The sequence below is a fragment of the Ctenopharyngodon idella genome, chromosome 11, assembly GCF_019924925.1.
Source record: "Ctenopharyngodon idella isolate HZGC_01 chromosome 11, HZGC01, whole genome shotgun sequence".
Taxonomy (NCBI): domain Eukaryota; kingdom Metazoa; phylum Chordata; class Actinopteri; order Cypriniformes; family Xenocyprididae; genus Ctenopharyngodon; species Ctenopharyngodon idella.
The window spans coordinates 15,458,398-15,472,044 of NC_067230.1; the positions used below are offsets into that span (position 1 = coordinate 15,458,398).

At 39.5% G+C, this 13,647-nt stretch overlaps 2 protein-coding genes across 6 annotated transcripts in view; both read left to right on the forward strand.

The window, feature by feature from the left end:
• Positions 1-11,449, forward strand: part of pde4cb (phosphodiesterase 4C, cAMP-specific b) — a 78,071-nt gene extending 66,622 nt beyond the window's left edge. For all 5 annotated transcript variants that reach the window (XM_051912659.1, XM_051912660.1, XM_051912662.1 and 2 more), the window contains 13 exons: positions 2,452-2,488; positions 2,703-2,773; positions 2,894-2,943; positions 3,140-3,252; positions 4,384-4,477; positions 4,633-4,802; positions 4,891-4,989; positions 5,939-6,103; positions 6,214-6,313; positions 6,448-6,602; positions 7,625-7,747; positions 7,979-8,161; positions 10,855-11,449. In XM_051912659.1, the coding sequence (XP_051768619.1) occupies positions 2,452-2,488; positions 2,703-2,773; positions 2,894-2,943; positions 3,140-3,252; positions 4,384-4,477; positions 4,633-4,802; positions 4,891-4,989; positions 5,939-6,103; positions 6,214-6,313; positions 6,448-6,602; positions 7,625-7,747; positions 7,979-8,161; positions 10,855-11,250 (1,756 nt within the window). In that variant the 3' untranslated portion in view covers positions 11,251-11,449. The remainder of the gene's footprint in view (positions 1-2,451; positions 2,489-2,702; positions 2,774-2,893; positions 2,944-3,139; positions 3,253-4,383; positions 4,478-4,632; positions 4,803-4,890; positions 4,990-5,938; positions 6,104-6,213; positions 6,314-6,447; positions 6,603-7,624; positions 7,748-7,978; positions 8,162-10,854) is intronic.
• The window catches only part of ranbp3a (RAN binding protein 3a), a 386,526-nt gene that overhangs the window by 317,253 nt on the left and 55,626 nt on the right, over positions 1-13,647 (forward strand). The window lies entirely within an intron of this gene.

The window sequence follows — 13,647 nt, forward strand, 5'->3', positions numbered from 1 at the left end:
ACTATGGCTACTATGGCTATGACGAAAGAAAAGGGACACAGTCTCTGGTCCACCCAGATGACCTAACTTGGAAACACTATACTTGGGACCACCCTGACTGCTGGACTTGGAACCTCTCAGACCAAGGACCCAGGACCACTGGACCAGAGAGCTCTGGGACTACCAGACTTGGGATCACTCAGACCAAGGACTCAGGACCACTGGACCAGAGAGCTCTGGGACCACAGGACTTAGGACCACTCAGACGAAGGACTCAGGACCACTGGACCAGAGAGCTCTAGGACCACCAAACTTGGGATCGCTCAGACCAAGGACTCAGGACCACTGGACCAGAGAGCTCTGGGGCCACTGGACTTAGGACCACTCAGACCAAGGACTCAGGACCACTGGACCAGAGAGCTCTAGGACCACCAGACTTGGGATCGCTCAGACCAAGGACTCAGGACCACTGGACCAGAGAGCTCTGGGGCCACTGGACTTAGGACCACTCAGACCAAGGACTCAGGACCACTGGACCAGAGAGCTCTGGGACCACCAGACTTGGGATCACTCAGACCAAGAACTCAGGACCACTGGACCAGAGAGCTCTGGGACCACCAGACTTGGGATCACTCAGACCAAGGACTCAGGACCACTGGACCAGAGAGCTCTGGGACCACCAGACTTGGGATCACTCAGACCAAGGACTCAGGACCACTGGACCAGAGAGCACTGGGACCACTGGACTTAGGACCACTCAGACCAAGAACTCAGGACCACTGGACCAGAGAGCTCTGGGACCACTGGACTTAGGACCGCTCAGACCAAGGACTCAGGACGACTGGACTAGAGAGCTCTGGGACCACCAGACTTGGGATCGCTCAGACCAAGGACTCAGGACCACTGAACCAGAGAGCTCTGGAGCCACTGGACTTAGGACCACTCAGACCAAGGACTCAGGAACACTCGACCAGAGAGCTCTGGGACCACCAGACTTGGGATCACTCAGACCAAGGACCCAGGACCACTGGACCAGAGAGCTCTGGGGCCACTGGACTTAGGACCACTCAGACCAAGGACTCAGGACCACTGGACCAGAGAGCTCTGGAACCACTAGACTTGGGATCACTCAGACCAAGGACTCAGGACCACTGGACCAGAGAGCTCTGGGACCACCAGACTTAGGACCACTTAGACCAAGGACTCAGGACCACTGGACCAGAGAGCACTAGGACCACCAGACTTGGGATCACTCAGACCAAGGTCTCAGGACCACTGGACTCGGGACCACTGGGCCTCTAGACTTGGGTGCTCTCCAGAGTGTTCAAAGACAGACTTCTTCTTTCTTCACCTCCTCCTCTGGACTGGGATCAACAGGGTACCCAGACTGGAGGATGGAGAGCTAGAGGGGTCAACATGAGAGAAAAAATGGAGTGGACTCTGGAAATTCTGAGATGGAGAAACTTTAATTGGTGCAGCTGAGGTCCTCCTCCACTTCTTCCACGGTGAAGGGCGATTCATTCAATTGAAGGGCCAGATCCAGAAGCTGGCAGAGCATCCCTCGATGATCAATGGCAGGCAGCAGAGATCTGAGGGGTTTGTTAATGTGGGCTCTGAAGAAACTTATGAGTACATCATCCTCATAATTCACTGCATTTGCCAAAATTTTCAAATGTGTTCCTTAAGGGTCCTGGGTGAGGCTGATGAGGCGGAATGCAGGAGTAATGAAAGTTCAGTGTGATTGGTCTAGTCTTCTGTCATGAAATTGTTTTTTTTGTTTTGTTTTTTAATGTTTTTGGGATGACTGATATGCAGGTGAGTATATTGATGAAAGATAAAACAAGGCCAGCACTTAACTTGATATTAACAGTACTTTCTAGGCAGGTCAGACGAGCATACGAAGAGACAAGACAGAGGGAGTAAACACAGCAAAGGAGTAGACAGAGAATAGAGAACAATGATGGAGAACAGACGACAGAGAAATCTAGGTAAGTATATCCAACAGGTAAGATCAACACAAGAGTCTCAGCAGTCTTTGGTAAACAACAAGAAGACCAGACAAAGAGTGTGTGAGCAAAGTATAAATGCTGTCCCTAATGAGCACTGATATATTATTATATACATCAAAAATCCAAAGGTACAAAAATGTAATTTACATTATTTTTAATTATTTATTTATTGATGCTTTTATTGAAAAATGTATTTATTAGTACTGCACTCCTAATCCTAAATAGATTTTATCCATCAAGAAATTGTTATTGTTGATTGGGGGGGAATGGGTTAAAGTTTTTTTTTTTAATGATTCGTATTATAATGTTGCTTTAGAGTCGAAGTGAATTACTACATGTGCATCGGTCAATCATTTACAATAAGACTAGGAAAGTGCTTTAAGAAAGTAAATTTTAAGAAAGACAATATTGATTTCTTGTTAAATTATTAATTTGATCATGACTGTTGACTTCTCTTTTGCAGTCATGGGGAGGACATGATTGTAACACCGTTTGCGCAGGTCAGTTGGGTGCTAATTCGGTAAATGTGTAATATATATATATATATATATATAGCCTTTAAGATTTGTAATTTCACAAAGGTTTCAAATAATTGTTAATTGTGCAAGGCACTATGTGCATTCTATTGTGTAGATGAATGTGTAACACTTGCACATATGTCTTACAGTGGTGTAACAGCTGTAGACCTGCACTGTGTGTATGTGTGTACTATAGGTTCTTGCCAGTCTGCGTACAGTGAGGGGTAATGTTGCAGCTTTAACCCACATGCAAGATAGAAGCAACAAGTGAGTCTATAGCCTAAACATCTTCAGATAGTCAGTGAATGGAAGGATTAATGAGAAAAAGATTCATAACAATTGTCACATGAGGTCTCTTTAATCTTTTTTTTTTTTTTTTTTTATCAGGAGACCATCAGGCACTAACCCTCCATCTGCCTGTAAAACAAACCTGTCAGGTGAGTGGAAGAACATGAGCTGGTCTAGCTAAAGATGAGGATGTTTTTCTTGCCGTAGACCTCAGGAAGATTTTATAGACGTAAAGTTTTGAACACCTGAGTAATCACCAGAAATGAAGATGATATATTTGAGGCCTATTCTAACATTATTTAAAAGAACCAGGACTGTTCTGACATCTGAGGTTTGTTTTTCTAGATGAATCATATCAAAAACTCGCTGTCGAGACTCTTGAAGAGCTGGACTGGTGTCTGGACCAGCTGGAGACCCTGCAAACACGTAACTCTGTCAGTGAAATGGCCTCCAATAAGGTATTTAAAGCTATTTAATCTATTAAAAAAAAAAAAAATTCATATTTCCATTTTAGAACATTGGAAAAGAGACAATTTTTAGTGAATAACTATTAAAGGGATAGTTCACCTAAAAATGAAAATTAACCCATGATTTACTCACCCTCAAGCCATTCTAGGTGTATATGACTATCTTCTTTCAGACGAACACAATCAGAGATATATTTAAAAATATCCTCAGTCCTCCAAGTTTTATAATGGTTGTGAATGGGGGGGCCACATTTTGAAGTAAAAAATAATGCATCCATCCATAAAAAATAAGTAATCCATACGACTCCAGTGGGTTAATAACGGCCTTCTGAAGCAGAGCGATGCATTTTTGTAAGAAAAATATCCATATTTAAAACTTTATAAATTCAAATAACTAGCTTCCAGCGGACGACCAGTCGATTTGGGCAGAAGAGCAACCTTTGACCCGGACTCAATGACGAACGCGGAGGAGAGGAGAGGCAAAACAAAACACCGGTCACGAATTAGAAGTCTAAAACAAGAAATTTTAAAGATAAAATGTCGGCAGATTTTGATATTAGAGAAGAGGAGCTTGAGTTTGTTGCACAGCCCTATTTGTTTGAACTGCGAGAGGCGTCTAAGCTTACAATACTCCTACATCTTGCGCCATACATCGCGTCAGAGGACTTACTCATTTGGCGCAAGTCGACTTGCGCATTCTGTGTACGGTCATCCACCGGAAGTTAGTTATTTGAATTTATAAAGTTTTAAATATGGATATTTTTCTTACAAAAAACGCATAGCTTCACTTCAGAAGGCCTTTATTAACCCCACTGAGTCGTATGGATTATTTTTTTTATGGATGGATGCATTATTTTTTACTTCCAAACACGGCCCCCCATTCACAACCATTATAATCCTTGGAGGACTAAGGATACTTTTAAATATATGGCTTTAGGGTGAGTAAATCATGGGATAATTTTCATTTTTCTTCCAGACTCTGTATATCATTTACGTCACAGTTAAATTCACTGTATCATTTGCTGTCGCTATTACACTGAAATTAGTTCCATAATGCAATAAATTAATTTTTTACAATTAGAATATAATGTTTCACTTTTATTCATTGTATTATTTTTTTAGTTTAAAAGAATGCTCAACAGGGAGCTAACTCAGCTGTCTGAGACAAGCCGGTCAGGAAACCAAGTGTCGGAGTTCATAGCAAGCACAATTTTACGTGAGTTACTACTTAATGTAATTTAATAATGTGATTACAACACATGATTTGTAATAACAGTGTGTGTTCACTATTAATAAAGATTTTTAACTGTCTTCCTTTCAGTCTGAATGTAGCTCAGGGCTTTTCACATATTCTTCGTGTTTGTGTTGCAGAAAAACAGCATGATGTGGAGGTTTTGTCAGCAGCTTGTAAGGAGGAGAAAAAGCGCCGTCCGATGTCTCAGATAAGTGGAGTGAGAAAACTGAGCCCCAGCCCGAGTCTCCCATCAACTTGCATCCCACGATTTGGTGTCAACACGGAGCACGAGAGCCTCCTGGCCAAGGTGTCCCTTCATTTCATTTTATTTCTGTTCTTAATATTATTACTAGTGCTCTTCATTGGAGTAAAATGACCATATTTTTTTACTCCAGGAGCTTGAGGACGTGGATCGATGGGGTATAGATATTTTTAAGATAGCGGAATATTCTGGGAATCGGCCACTGACAGTCATAATGTACACCATTTTTCAGGTAAGATTTTTGAACGTTTTGCTTCTTTGCTATTGTATTTCCTACAATATATTGTATATGGCCTTGTTTAAAACTGCCAGAAAAAAAAAGCTCATCATTTGAAGCATTAAAGGGTTAGTTCATCCAAAAATGAAAATTCTCTCATAATTTACTCACCCTCTTGTCGATCCAAACCCATAAGACTTTTGTTTATCTTCGGAACACAAATTAAGATATTTTTGATGAAATCTGAGCAATTTCTGTCCCTCCATTGACAGCTACGCAACTACCATTTTGACGCTTCAAAAAGTTCATTAAAGGATTAGTCCACTTTCAAATAAAAAATTCCTGATGATTTACTCACCCCCATGTCATCCATGATGCCCATGTCCTTCTTTCTTCAGTCGATAGTCAGTCTTCAGTTTTTGATGAAAACATTCCAGGATTATTCTCCTTATAGTGGACTTCAATTGGCCCCAAACGGTCAAGGTCAAAATTACAGTTTCAGTGCAGCTTCAAAGGGCTTTAAACGATACTTTAAATGATAAGTGTCTTATCTAGCAAAACGATCGGTCATTTTCTAAAAAAAAATAAAAAATTATATACGTTTTAACCATAAATACTCATCTTGAACTAGCTCTCTTCTTCTTCTCTATTAGAATTCCAGCAGTGTAGATGCTTCTACACTTGTATTACTGCCCTCCACAGGTCAAAGTTTGAACTAATTGTTATATACTTGCACTAGCATATTGTATATGACAATTGAGTTCAAACTTTGACCTGTGGAGGGCAGTAATAAACTTAGCAGCGTCTACACTGCCGTAATTCTAAAGCTCAAACGTGCTGCAAACGTGCGCACATGCTTGAGCTTCCGTTTATCATAACTGATGTGTGAGTTGATGAATGTTTATATGTGAATAAAAGCCAAAATTTAATCTGTTACTATGTTTATGTACTCTGTAATTCTCAGGAGCGAGATTTGCTCAAATCCTTTAAAATCCCACCGGACACCTTCTTAACTTTTCTGATGACTTTGGAAGACCACTACCATGCAGACGTGGCCTACCATAACAACATCCACGCAGCAGACGTTGTGCAGTCTACTCACGTTCTTCTTTCCACACCTGCCTTAGAGGTCTGCTTGGATGTGTACACACATACACAGTGCTCATGGGAATTAACCTTAAAAACAAATATTTCCTGGTATTGACAATGGTTTGTTTATTTATTTATTTATTTTTTTAGGATGTGTTCACAGATCTTGAGATCATGGCTGCTCTGTTTGCCAGTGCTATTCATGATGTGGATCATCCAGGAGTGTCCAACCAGTTCCTCATTAATACAAGTACGACTATGACAAATTATTAAAATGACTCCCAAATTCATTCCCTTAAGCTCTGTCCCCAACACATATACATGAAAGACTATCTAAAAACCTAGTGAGACCTTAGTATGTTGTTTTTCTCTTCACTCTTTCAGACTCTGAACTGGCTCTCATGTATAATGACGCCTCAGTGTTGGAGAATCATCACTTGGCTGTCGGCTTCAAGCTTCTACAGGAGGAGAACTGTGATATCTTTTGTAATCTCAGCAAGAAACAACGACAGTCCCTGCGACAGATGACTATAGATATGGTGAGTCTTTTTAGATGTATTTGTAAATCTCATCATCAAATGTGAGGGACCATTCACACAGACCGCATTTTTCCATTCTAAACTCACTACTTTTCCATTGTTTTTCTATGTAAACGTGCTAGACGGACATGTTTGACCGCTGCACTCCAGTCTTGCGTCTTTTGAGGCGTCTTGCGCATTCTGAAAACGTGGCGCTCAAGTTAAAATCAGTTCAACCTTTAAGAAACGCGTCTCGAGACCTTGCGTTTTTTTCCCCCATTCCACTTTGCTTTGAAAAACGCGTTCTGTGTGAACAAGTCCTTAGAGTAATACTATCAAATTGTGTATAAACACTTATACAAATACAGATTAATGATGCTTATAGTAAAGATTCAGTAATGATTTTGATTCAACTTAATGATTTTTAGTACTTTTGAACAAGCACCAAATATCTGGTCCTTTATACATCTTATCATATACTATTATTGATATTTTATTTATTTATATTATAAACAAAAGTACTAATCATAAATGATACTATGATATCAATTTGGTCACATTGTTTTAAGTACTAATATTACAACAAAACTGTTGTGAATGTGTATCTTAACTACACTGATTCACCTTCACCTTTTATGGACCTTAAGGAAAACATAACAGTAAAAATAATGGTTTATTTAGTATCATAACCAGATATGTCTGATACTAATGATGTTTTATTGAGCGAGTCAGATTCAGTACTTCAGGTAACTAGTGATTTAGACCAATGACTTTGCCTGTGATTCATTTGTGAGTCATTTTTAAAAAAAGGAACCAGTTCAAAAGAGTCATTCATTTGTGAATCAGACTACTCGGGTGACTGTTTGTTATTTTACAACATGTATTTCATCAAGACTGAATGAAACTGAATGACATAGGAAAAAAAACCTACAAAATTTCCAATCCTAATAAACCGTGAAGTAAGACAAACCTTTTTAAGACATCACATTTCAAATACTCTGTTACTCATGGATCTAATACCAAATTTCCTATCGTCTTTCCAGGTATTAGCCACTGATATGTCCAAACACATGAATTTTCTGGCTGATCTGAAGACAATGGTGGAAACTAAAAAAGTGACCAGTCTAGGAGTCTTACTGCTGGATAACTACTCAGACCGAATACAGGTATTGCAGGTCTCATTCTACCAAATGTAAAAGTACAATTCCAGTATTAGGGATGTGAGGCCCTGTATAATTTAGGGCCCCTGATAGCATCACTAATAAAATAAAATAAAAAAAAATAAAAAAATCTATTTTTGGGTGACTAGTCCATTCCCAGCTATTGTTGGATTCTATTACAGCTAAAACTGTAACTAAAAGTCAAATGTAAAAATTCTTAATTCTTTCCTTCTAAAGGTGCTCCAGAACATGGTGCATTGTGCTGACCTCAGCAACCCCACGAAACCCCTGGAGCTCTATCGACAGTGGACAGATCGCATCATGGTGGAGCTTTTTAGTCAGGGTGACCATGAGCGTGACAAGGGCATAGAAATCAGCCCCATGTGTGACAAACTCACTGCTTCTGTGGAAAAAACTCAGGTATGCTTAAAAATCTGATTATGTCTTCTATTTCATGGGGTTTTAAACTGGGGCCTGGGAGAGCCATGAGGGGGTTGTATTAGGTCCGTAAAAAATTATTATTACAAAATTAATTTTTTTAGGGCTGTCAAAGTTAAAGTGTGCACTTAAGATATTAATAAAAAAATGTTTAGTATAATGTTGAACATTCACTAAAATTAATTAATTAAATAATGAGATGAATTGTGATTATTTTATTCTTTTAATAGCAATAGTTTTTAACTGTAAAAAATCTGCATTTAGTTTTGTTAATTAATAAACAATCAAATTAATAAATAGCTCAATATACACGCAAAAAAAATATATATATATATATTTTCATGTGCCGCACTGTCACATTCAGTATAGATGGTATCACTGATTGTAATGTGTTCTATTGTCCTTGGTTGTGTCACGTCTGGTGTAGACACAATGTAGGAAAGATTTTGCATTTAGTTTTGTTAATTAATAAACAAACAATCAAATAGTATAATACAGATGTAGGTAACACTTTATTTTGATGGTCAACTTTAGACATTCTACAAACTATGAGTAACTTTGCAACTACATTTGCTTTACTCTCATTTGAGTATTTGTAGACTGACTGCTTAATATCTGCTAACACTTTATTTTGATGCTCCCAACAGACTGTCATGTTTAGTCAGATGAAAAAGAAGATTGTAGATCAAAGTAAAAGCATTTATTTAACAAAGTAAATACAGGGAATCCAACTCGAAAAGAAAGCAAACGAAACACTGTGCAAGCACAAACAATACCGGACAAGTGAAAGAGTGGAGGTGAGGAACTAAATATACATGGTGATGAGAACATAATGACTAACAGCCGTGGTGATTACTGAGTGTCATTGGAAACTGATGGGTGGCGGGAAACTTGAACAAAGGAAACACAGGAAACAGGCAATGGATGTATCCAAACTAAAGTTTATGAAAACGAAACTAACTTAACATAATTGTGACATAACATCACGCCGTAACAGAAGAAATAAGTAAGGGGTAGTGGGGGCTTTGGAGGTAGGCAAGAAGAAGGCGAAGGGCTGGTGAAAGCAGGCAGACAGACAAAGAAGACCAGGGAGGAGAAGATGGTGGTAGCGGCCATGGTGGAGATGACAGAGGAGTGGCCAGGCGGATGAGACCCAGAGCGCAGACTGGATGATAGACGATGGAGGGAGGAGCCATGATGGTGACTTGGCAGGCGACATTTGGGGAACAACCAACAGAGATGAAGGCGTTGTTATGGTAGCCCAAGGCACTGACAGAGAGCTGATAGACCAGAGCGACACCGCTGGCACTGGAGACCAGGTGAAGCCACAGCGACAAGCATCCAAAGCGAAGCCAGAGTGCCCGAGGACTGAGGCGGAGCCGGTGTGACTGAGTACCAAGGTGGAGCTAGAGGGGGGTGGAGCTGAATGGAGCCGAAGGGGTGGAGAGACAGAGCGCAGTAGATGGCTCATAAGTCCGCGTCACAGGCAGGGTGACAGCTGACCAAGGTGGAGCCAGAGGGATGAAAGAGCCTGGTGGAGCTGAGGGACGGAGGAGCCAAGGCGGAGCCGACAAGTCAACGGGCCGAGGTGGAGCGAAGGGACCAGCGGTCGAAGACAGAGCCAAGGAATCCTCTCGCTTAGTCGAGGCTGGTGACTGTACAGCTTGAGGCTTCTCTTTGCAGCATGGCATTAAGGGGGAAGACGAAGGGATCTAGGACCGGAGGCTTCAGAAGACGACTCTCTAAATTGAGAGGAGGCCTAACAACATCCCACACTCCGAGAACCTACATCCTGCAACTGTTATCCTGGCAGAGCTCTAGAGAGTGGAGGCCTCAACAAAGACAACTCTCTAAAACAAGAGGAGGCCTGACTACTCTCATATTAGTCGAGGAGGCTCACAGGGAGCCTGACAACTTAGCAAATAATAGCCGAGCTCTAGGAGCGGAGGGCTCATCATGACAACTCTCAAAATCGAAAGGAGACCTAACAACTCCCCAAAAACTTATCCAGGACATCCTGCAAGGAGGCTCACATACCCCTTTTCCATGTTAAATTCATTTTTAATGTTAAGTTCATTGTCGTGTTTAGACTCACGCTTCAAACACCTGGCATGCCAGAGGCATTTCCCATAGCGACCCCTAGGGGACGCAGCGCGAGTTTCCTTTCAAAAGGGAACATAACAGCTGTGATGATTAATGAGTGTCCATGGAAACTGATGAGTGGAGGGAAACTTGAACAAAGGAAACAGGCAATGGATGAATACAAACTAAAAGTTAATGAAAATCAAACTAACTTAACATAATTGTGACAGACATTTTATTGACCATTAGTAACGTTGCAATTATATGTCAACTTATTCTACTAACCCTAACCTAGCAGTCAACTAACAGCCTACTAGTCTACTAATGATCTGAGAGTTACAGTAATTAATTAATAGTACAAAATAGGTGTAAATAAAATGTTTGACAATATAACAGCCAATTATTTAAAAAAAAGTCTTTAAAAAAAAATTCACATTGTATAAATTTTTTTATACATGAAAATATATAGCTGTCTTTGTATTTTAGGAAGAGGGTCCCGTGCAAAAAATGATCATATGTGGGGATTAACAAGTTAGAAAAACCATGTCTTATACTATACTAATGATTACTGTGTTTGATTATTGTTTCTTAAGGTGGGATTCATCGATTACATTGTCCACCCTTTATGGGAAACATGGGCTGATCTGGTCCATCCAGATGCTCAGGACATTCTAGATACATTAGAGGACAACCGAGAATGGTACCAGAGCATGATCCCACGCAGCCCATCACCCACCCCCGAAGAGCAGGACTCACGGGCCATGGTGGGCTCAGCCGGAGAAAAGTTCCAGTTCGAGCTGACTCTGGAGGAAGAAGATGGAGAGTTAGAGGCTGAAGAGGAGCACATGGATTCAGAAAGATCAAGGACTATGACGGACACCAGGCATCCACAAATGTCCTCCCTTGGAGTCACTCCCATTTTAGACAGCAGCGAAAGAGAAATGGACCAAGAAATGACCAGCGTATCCATCCTGCAGTTGGAAACTTAACATGACCCAGTACCAACCGCAGCACTGTTCATTTGTGTTTCTTAGTTGCACTTATTAATTTACGGTTGAGTAGAACAACCATTCACTAAAACATAAAAAGACATTGGACCCAAGGTTTATCTGACCAAATAATCTGTATTTTAAAGCTATATTTGCTTTTTAAACTTTGCAAAAAGCTATATAAACTTTTGCAAAAGGACTGAGGCTGAAAGTTGCAGATGAATGTTTTTGTGGTCTCATATGAGAGTCGCATGGAGAAACATGAGTCTTCCCTTGAGTGACTGTCCATGCCAACTGCAAAGGAAAGCTGATTTACTTGTTATGTGAACTTTTTCACTACACTTTAGGATATTTATTGTCTTGAACCTTTTTAATAATGGATAAATTAATGCTTTTTTTTTGCCACTGAAAAATAACTTAATCAAATGAAACGGGACAGTTGCGATAAATATTTAAGGCAAGACACCACAGGTGAATTGGGTAAACATTTTAAATATATCACTATAATTCCCCAGTTGATTAATCACAGTACATTAAAGGGATAGTTCACCCAAAAATGAAAATTCTGTCATCATTTATTCCCCCTCAAGTTGTTCCAAACCTGTATAAATTTCTGTGTTCTGCTGAACACAAAGGAAGATATTTGTAAGAATGTCAGTAACCAAGCAGATCTCACCCCCCATTGACTACCATAGTATTTTTCCCCCTGCTATGGTAGTCAATAGGGGGTGAGATCTGCTTGGTTACAAACATTCCTCCAAATACCTTCCTTTGTGTAAAGCAGAACACAGAAATTTATACAGGTTTGGAACAACTTGAGGGGGAGTAAATGATGACAGAATTTTGGGTGAACTATCCCTTTACACAGCAAAATCCCCAGAGTTAAATCAGTACATATGGTCCCTCTCTAAATAGTGTTAAAGTAACACTGAAGCAGTTAACGTTAATGAGATAATTAAGCGATTAAGTAAGTGATGATTGAGCATTAGTGATGAACACCTGCTGTTAACAAGCAGAATCACTGAAGAAAAGAGAAACACAAAAACTACAACTAACTCTGTTTTAGTGTTACTTTAACACTATTTAGAGAGGGACCATATGTACTATAAGCAGAGTTGGGGATTTTAACTCTGGGGATTTTGCTGTGTAAGACCATTTTTGGTAGCACTTTATTTTACACTGTCTGTTACACATTACATGAACTTGCTACTGTAACAACAGTAAATTATGCAGAACTACAAGCAGCTAACCTTAAGCCAAACCAAACCATAAACCTAACCCTATAGTACGTACATGTAGTCAATTATTATTACTCAGTACATACATGCATAATTACACTGTAACAAAGACACCTTAAAATAAGTGTGTGTGTGTGTGTGTTCTGTGTTAGTGTAATTATACATTTAAGTACTGAGTAATAATAAATAACTACATGTACTTACTATAGGGTCAGGGTTAGGATTAGGGTGTGGTTTAGGTTTAGTTATGCACAATTTCTTGTAATTACTATAGTAACTACATGTAACGTAACAAGGACACTATTACTAAATAAAGTGGTTTGTATTACAAATTTTCTGAAATGTTATGTCTGAATATGCAAATTAGGCATTTTCTAATTAAATATGCACTAATTTGCATACATTTACAGAACAGAAATCTGTACATTGGTTTAAAATTCTACATATTACAGATAAAGGTTTTTACAAAGGCAGTGTTGGATATCTTTTTTATCTTTTTATCATTCCAAAGCAGAAAATAGCAGAATATAGAACGGAAGTTTTTCTTGTAGTGTCTTGCCTTAACAGGTTAGCGATTGTGATTGCTAACAACCTCAGGATAATATTGATTTCATTTTAATGTAGCAAGACTCCAAAGTGCAGTCACTAAACTATCTGTTTATAATCTTCTTTTGAACTAATAAATAAGAGAAAAAGAGAAAAAAATAATCTAAAAGCCAAAATATTGGGCTCATTAGACCTCCATATGGAGAATCCCTTTACATGTGTATTTGTACTGAAATACCTTTATACCTCTTGACACATTAGCACTATGTAGACATAATTATTATATAAATAGAAACAGGGTTGATGTTTTATCTGATTTATGAATGAACTCGAATTGTGACAGATCGACTTATGTTTGCAAATCTAAACTCCCCTAAATGAGTGAATCAGTGTTTAACGTTGATTTACTCTGGTGTGCCCATGTTAGACATTGTCAAATTGAAGATTGCCTATGGCTGCCTCTACTGGGTGCTATATAAAGCTGAAGTGGATCTGACATCTTTCCCAGTTTTATTGTTACAGATGGATTTAAACAGGAAGTTCTGATTCCAGATCAGCGCAGGAAACCTTTACTCTTAGCCAGATACGTGTTCACCTCACATAAAGGGCTTTG